Genomic DNA, 7,500 nt, shown 5'->3' with positions numbered 1-7,500 from the left:
GCCCTGAGGAGGGGGATGAGTGCAGCCGCTTGGCACAGATCAGTCATGACGGAGCACAAATCTGGAGCACGCACTTACTGTTATTCACAACAGCAGTAGAGAGAGAGAGAGAGAGAGAGAGAGAGAGAGAGAGAGAGAGAGAGAGGAGGAAGGAAATAGAGAGAGAAAGATGAATGTGAACATTCCTATTTGAAAGATGGTTTATCATTGCAGCTTTAATTCTGAAGAATAAGCAAATCCCATCTGGCAGCTGAAGATTCAGTGGTTTAAGTGTGTTTGTGTGTGTGTGTGTGTGTGTGTGTATGTGTGTTTGTGCTTGTGCATGCGTGCGAGCGTGCGTACAGTATTTCTGCTTTATGAGTGTGGTGAACTGTGTGTGTGTGTGTGTTTAATCTTCAGATCAGGCCCAGTGCTGGAGGTTACGGCTTCACTCTGGAGGACCGCAACCGAGTGCCCATCATCAAGTCTGTGGAGAAGGGCTCACATGCAGAGGTGAGCCTCAACACCACACACACACACACACACACACACACACACACACACACACTAACTAACAACTAACTGCAGCTGTCTGGCACCAGCACGGACACTGTTGATGGATGTTTGCTTAAATTGACTCACTCCATGTAAACAGGATTGTTGTTACTTCTTCTTGACCTCAGCGACTTATTGCGTCAAAACAAGGAGATGGATTCTGGTTGCAGCTGAAATGGAGAACTGCAAACCGAATGGGAGAGTGTGGAGTGAGATGGAGTTAATGGCTCTGTTGAGTGCACAGTATCTTGGTATTCATGTCTCTCATTAAGCTGCTTAAGTAATCACCTGCTTCTTTCAGTGCTCATTTTAAGTATACTTCATATGTCTTCACCTGAGTGTGCTTAGATATGTGATCAAGAAGTGGGAAGGCACACTTTCACTTCACTCAGTAACACATACCCTAAGCACACACGCACACATGCGTGTACACACTCACACACACACACTACACCTACCCACATGCAATAACTTTCACTTCACACTGTAACTAAACCCTAAACACACCCCTACACACAGACACACACAGACACACACACACACACATACAGTACACACACACACACACACACACACACACACTCCAGCCATCTCTACCCTCACACTGACCCAGTGACGTTTGTTAGGTCACTACCTCAGGTCACTCTCTGTAAACAAAGCAGAGATTCCGGATCCCCTGCTGACCTCTCCGACAGCATTTCTCCTCCTTCTAGAATCCTCCGGGGAGTCTGTGAATGTAAAGGCTTGTTTTGAATATTTGCTCGCCAAATAAGGGGGGGCGAGGAAAACATCAAGGGTAAACATTGGCACGGAACGGGCTCCGCAGAAGGCTTGGGAATCTTTTATGGTCGGGCTCCGACAAGATGGCAGGGACGGCGTTTTTTTCTTCCTGAGGTTTTGGGGGCCGGCGAACCCAATTAGGGGTTGATTTATCGCTAACTCTATAGACAGAAGCCTCCGCCGGCAGCCTCTCGCTCCGCGCTTGAACTTTTCGCTGTGGTAACCGACGGACATTGAAATCAACTGTTGTGGGTTTTTGTTCCAGAGCCGAAATAGAGCACACGGGAAAGGGGGGGTAAAAAGCCCGTTGCATTCTTGAGGTTGTCTTTTTGATGTTTGCCATCTTTGATCCGGCCCAGATCATAATGTAGAGGAGGGGGGTGGTGTGGTTTATCCCTCGGGTGGAGGATGGGATCTGGATCAATGGAGAGGCACAGGAAGTCTAATTCACTCAAGTCTTCAGATGGACTCTCATAGAATAAGATGAGGGGTGCAGTTTAGAGCCTTTAAGCTTTCTTAAAATTCTCCTCGCATCGTTATCTGCACAGAAGAGCCTTCACAGTACGTACTTAGCAACAGCCTTGGAAAATGTTATTTACAGTCTCTACCCAGTCAGACTACGAGTCAAAAGTACAGTATGAAATAAGTGGAAATAAAAAGAAGGCTCGTTCTGATCTGAGGCTAGTTGAGAGGACACCCAGGACGAGCTCTACTTTACTGTGAGATTATTAGTGAGTGTTAGCAGGCTTATGGATCAGGCGCTCTTGTGGGGAGAACCGTCCAACGGTCCGCTGATGAGGCCCTGCTGCAGAACACAACAATGAGATCCAGCTGTGCACTCCCACAGATAAAGAGCTGCCTTCTCACTATCCCCTTAGGCCTATCAGAGAGAGAGAGAGAGAGAGAGAGAAGGAAAGGGGATGGTGAGAGGGGGCGAAGAGGGGGGAAGCGAGAGAGATGTGTAAAGAATGTGATGGAGAGGTGGTGGGCCAGAGAGAGACAATGGAAAGGGAGGATGATATTGAGAGAGAGGGCCAGAGAGCGAGGGAGAGAGGGGTAGAGGGAAAGATTGAGGGGGTGGGAGAGATAGAGGGAGAGTAGAGGAAAGGGGAGTGAGAAGAAGAGAGAGGGAGCGAGTGTGTGAGATCGCCCACTCTCCTTTGTAACATGCTGAGTCGGCGCTCGGAGGAGAGAATCCTCCTGTGGCTGTGAGAGAACAGAGGAACTGCAGACAGTCTGACTTTCATTAGGGCCGTTCACATACTTTCACACAGCTCTCCCCCAGAACACACAGACTCAGAACCAGTGCTAGAACTCCACTTAGAACCAGAAGTAGTGCTAGAACTCCACTTAGAACCAGAAGTACCACAGAAGAACACTTTGAACCTCAAAGGAGTCTACACTACTGCTGAACAGTTGTCTTGTAGACATCATTCGTACACCAAGTGAGAGTTTATTAGCCCACAGCAATAGTAGTAGTAGTAACATTTTTGTGCCATTGACAGATGAATGCCATTGATGAGACAATGTTAGTACAGGCAATTTACAATTTCTGATGTATCCAAATTAAACTTCTTTTATTGTGCCTCTACCCACACACACGCCAAACATTTTATTTTGTTTGCCAACTTGCATGCTTCTTGCTTGGTGTTTTGTGTTTCTGACTAGAAGGCTGGTCTATATTTCGATGTAGTTTGAGTGAAACTGAGTAAATCAGTCCTCTTTGTTGTTGTTGTTGTTGTTGTTGTTCTGCAGATGGCAGGTCTTGAGGTGGGGAAGAAGATCTTTGCCATCAATGGGGACCTGGTGTTCCTGAGGCCCTTCCAGGAGGTGGACAGCCTACTGAAGCAGTGCTTCAACAGCAAGGGCCCCATCAGGGTGCTGGTCAGCACCAAACCCAGAGAGTAAGACACATTATGCGCTTTGTTGATTTGTGCGTGTGCGTGTGCGTGTGTGTGTGTGTGTGTGTGTGTGTGTGTGTGTGTGTGTGTGTGTGTGTGTGTGTGTGATCCATGTGTTTATCTCTCTGTTCATGTACATTATCTCCTTATTCTCTCCTCTCCTCTCTTGTGCAGGACGGTGAAGATCCCTGACTCAGCAGATGGTCTGGGCTTCCAGATCCGCGGCTTCGGCCCGTCTGTGGTGCATGCAGTCGGCAGAGGTGAGGCCCAGGTGGTGTGAGAGGAGCGGATCTTAGTGGATCTGAGATTGGGGTCGGGGTTTGGTGCCGTAGTGGATCTGAGTCTGGGGTGGGGGTTTGGTGTCTGAGTTGATCTGAGTTTGGGTGGGGGTTTGGTGCATTAGTGGATCTGAGTTTGGGGGTTTGGTGCCTTAGTTGATCTGAGTTTGGGGTGGGGGTTTGGTGCCGTAGTGGATCTGAGTTTGGGGGTTTGGTGCATTAGTGGATCTGAGTTTGGGGTGGGGGTTTGGTGCAGTAGTGGATCTGAGTTTGGGGTGGGGGTTTGGTGCCAAATGCGTTGGTTAGTGTGGAGGGAGTAAGAAGCCTGGTGGAAGCCAGAATGCCTTGTAGATGTCTGGTGAGATTATGGGTTCAAAAGAGCTCTGTAGTGCAAGCCCCCCACCCAGCTCTTGCTGGTTTGCACATTAATCAGATGATGTCTGGCCAGCACAGAGCATAGCCATGTTTGTCACATTATGTGAAAATCTTTCACAATCTTGACTTTTGGATGTTTTCAACTAAAACAAGCAAACAGCATAAACAAATCCACATAGAACCTTTAAGAAGAATGAGGAGTGAGTGATAAGCAGAGGTGAAGATGGAGGCATGAGGAGGTTGCTCTGGTTGGGTTTGGTTGAGTATAGCTGGTCTTGGGACAGCGATTGAGCTTGGCTGACTTAGAGCGAAGAACTGGCTGGATGGATACCTGTTAGCTAAGAGGTTAAGAGTGGGTTGTGGCCAGTTGATAGTTGGCTTGCATGATTGGTTAGACACACGGCAGGTGAGCTGAGACGATTGGTGTACTGAGGTTCTGAGAGAGAGGTTGGTTATGGTCAGGCGTCAGCGTCTTAGGAATGTGAGAGCTGGTTATCAGGGCTCCGAGGTGACGTGTTCAGATGTGCTGATGTGGGCTGATGTGGTGACTGGCTAGCTGGCGGAGCGGAGCGGAGGCCATGAGGAGACTGGATGTCTGTCTCCGTCCCGCTCTCCCTGCACACGCCAGCAGGACACATGGCCCACAGCTGGGGCTCAGGGGACTGAGAGGAGAGGGGCCAACTGCCCCTCATAGATACACACACACACACACACACACATATTGTACACACACACGCACACACACACACACACACACACACACTGTATTGTACACACACACACACACACACACACACACACGCATATGCACATGCATACTGACACACAGACACACACACAGACACACACACACATGCATACTCACACACACACACACACACACACACACACACACACACACACGTGAGTACTCATGCACATTATAGAAGCTACCCTTGCACACTATAGCCATATAGGTGTGGAAACGCGTGCGAGCGCACACACACACACACACACACACACGCACACACTCATAGCTGCAGCAGGGCAGGTTTAAACTCTCCCCATCTGGCCAGAAGATGAGTACTCTGACAGAAAAAAAAAAAAAAAAACTCTGAAAACAAGAGAAGCCAGCAGTGGCCTCGGAATTGCCTGTCTCTGGAGAGAAGCCGCGAGTGTTTCTGGGAAAGAGCAGATAAGATGTTGCCCTCTCCAGACACAGCGCAGAGGCTGAGCCGCTGCAATCACCGCTCTGTTCTGCTCTGTTCTGCTCTGTTCTGCTCTGTTCCGCACTGTTCTGCACTGTTCCGCCCTGTTCCGCCCGTGCCCAGAGAAAGGCTCCGGAGTCGGCTCCCTGGCCCTCTCTCCGCACTCTCTCCCGCTGTCCACAGAGAGGGAGGGGAAAAGGTTTCGCTCTTTTTTTTTTCCCTCTTCGTATTTTTGCTCTCTCTGTTTCTTTCTCACTCGCTTTCTCTCTCTGGGATTCCTGTGATTTCAACAGTCAATACTCTCTTTCACGTCCCTGGTGTTTCTCCCTCCCTCTCGTGTTGTTCTCAGACACCTCTCACAACAGACATGCCCTTCACATTTATTGGCACCTCTGGTAAGTAAAGAAAAATGTGTGTAAAAAAAAAAACATACAGCATTTTGTCAATTTCTTTTTGGTCTTTGAAATAAATTTGCAAGGATGCAATTCCCTCATTGTGATCATCGTGAGATTAAGTTGAATCACCAAAATATAACTTTTTTATACCCTTGCCAGGAGTGCCAATAAATGTGAAGGGCACAGTACCTACTTGTCTCTGTTTGGCCCTGAGTAGACTTCAGTTCTATGCTGCTCTTAGTCATTAGATGTGTGTGTGTGTGTGTGTGTGTGTGTGTGTGAGAGAGAGAGACATGAAGGAAGGAAGGAGAAAGACAGAGAAACCGAATGAACTGAGAAAGAGCGAGTGAAGAGATGCAGAATGCATGAAACAGAGACAGAGAGAAAGACTGAGAGTAGTCAGAGAGAGAAAGAAAGAGAGAGAGAGAGCAGACATAAAACCAAAAGAAAGAAGAGTTGCACAGAAAGAGCAGTGATGAAGAAAGAATGAGATAGAGTTGTAGAGAAAGAGAGTCAGAGTTGTAGAGAAAGAAAGCAGCGATGAAAGAGAGAGAGAAAGAGAAAGAAAGAGAGCTCGAGAGCGTTGTGAAGAGGGAGCGAGAGCGGTGATGAAACTGAGCGCCTGTGTTGCTTGCGGTGCCGTCCCTGCTGGGCTTCCCACTGTGAGACCCACAGGCAGACCAGCGGGAGTCTCTCACTAGGGGTGCGGGTGTGTGGAGGGGCTGAGGGGGGTGGGTCCCCCCTTAGGGTCAGCTCATCCTCTAAACCCCCCCGCCGCACACTCACTCCCCACCCCTCACAATGGCCCCCCCGCCGCAGGGGTCCGCGGCCGACATGCCTCCTGGTGGTCACCCTCGCACACCGTAGCCGGATTAAGAGCCTCTAAGCACCCCCCTGAGCACATCATAGCTTCACCTCCTCTCACAACGATGCCAACAACCCCCCCCCCTGCCCCTCCTCTCCTTCACCCTCCCCCTTCCCCACCCCCCCTCCTCCGCTGTTGTGCCCCTAGGGTTCCAATGGGCCCTTTTGAGAAGCCAGGAGTTCTGGTGGAACCAAAGCGGGTTTCAAAGGCTCCCTTTGTGCGCGCTCATGAGGCCGGCCTTTAATGGCCCGACGCGGGCTTTTCACTTTAACTCAATTTGAAGTTTCCAGGCAGCGCCGTCTTTTCTGTTCCCCGTAATTGGCTCTGTCGTCTTCGATAATGATCGTCCTCTCTCCCCCCCGTTCGGCCCCTAATGAACCAATTTTTCACCACGCCTGTGTCTCCTGCTTTTTTTTGTAAAAACTTTTTTGAGCCAGAGCAGACACTTGACACGCTCAGACTGGGGCCACTGTCCTGGAGTCCCGAGCGCTATTTGCTCAACTTCTCGCATGACTTTTCCAGGTACCGGGGGCCGGGGAGACGGCACGGCTGTTTGGCTCAGGCGGTGTCATTTATGGACGTTTGTTAGGATCGCTGTTTGCCTCCTTTATTGCTTTAGTTACCTTAGCCTGTGTGGCACAGTGGAAAAGCCCCACAGAAAAGTGCAGTGTAAGGACTGTTGAGGCTCTGAAACCTGATTAGGCAAGCGCAGGCCTCTTTACACAGACACACACACACACACACACACACACACACATTTAATACCGAAAGATATTTAATCCACCGGGCTCTGTGTATGTTGGAGATTATGAAAACAAACTCTGAATATTTAGTCTGTGAGCCACTTCCTCCCAAAAACTTGGAAGCCCGGGCCGCTGAAAGACCACATTTAGACCGTCCATGCTGAGGGTCAGCATTTTGTTTAGCATTTTTATTAGCCGTCAGGATAAACAAGAACGAGCCTTTCAGCCTCTGTAAATACGCGCTGTCCTTAAACCGCATTCCAGCCTGATGATGAGAGGTGTGCGTTTGTGTAACCAGGATGCTGCTTCCCCGTCCTACCTGTTTACAGATGCGCTGCTGGTACTTGACCCCAAACCGACCCAGTGTAAACCAGACAGATGTGTGAACTCAGGCTCAGGAACGGCCTTGTTTGCTGACTTTGACTTATTTGCCCGCTAGGAC

General features: G+C 49.5%; 1 protein-coding gene across 1 annotated transcript in view; it reads left to right on the top strand.

The window, feature by feature from the left end:
• The window catches only part of prex2 (phosphatidylinositol-3,4,5-trisphosphate-dependent Rac exchange factor 2), a 140,024-nt gene that overhangs the window by 64,949 nt on the left and 67,575 nt on the right, over window positions 1–7,500 (top strand). Inside the window, exons 17-19 of the mRNA XM_062521192.1 lie at window positions 400–492; window positions 3,070–3,218; window positions 3,390–3,475. Coding sequence (XP_062377176.1) covers window positions 400–492; window positions 3,070–3,218; window positions 3,390–3,475 — 328 coding nt within the window. The remainder of the gene's footprint in view (window positions 1–399; window positions 493–3,069; window positions 3,219–3,389; window positions 3,476–7,500) is intronic.

The sequence above is a fragment of the Sardina pilchardus genome, chromosome 19, assembly GCF_963854185.1.
Source record: "Sardina pilchardus chromosome 19, fSarPil1.1, whole genome shotgun sequence".
NCBI classification, from domain to species: domain Eukaryota; kingdom Metazoa; phylum Chordata; class Actinopteri; order Clupeiformes; family Clupeidae; genus Sardina; species Sardina pilchardus.
Note: the sequence above shows the minus strand (reverse complement) of the source record. Positions and strands in the feature narration are given on the sequence as shown.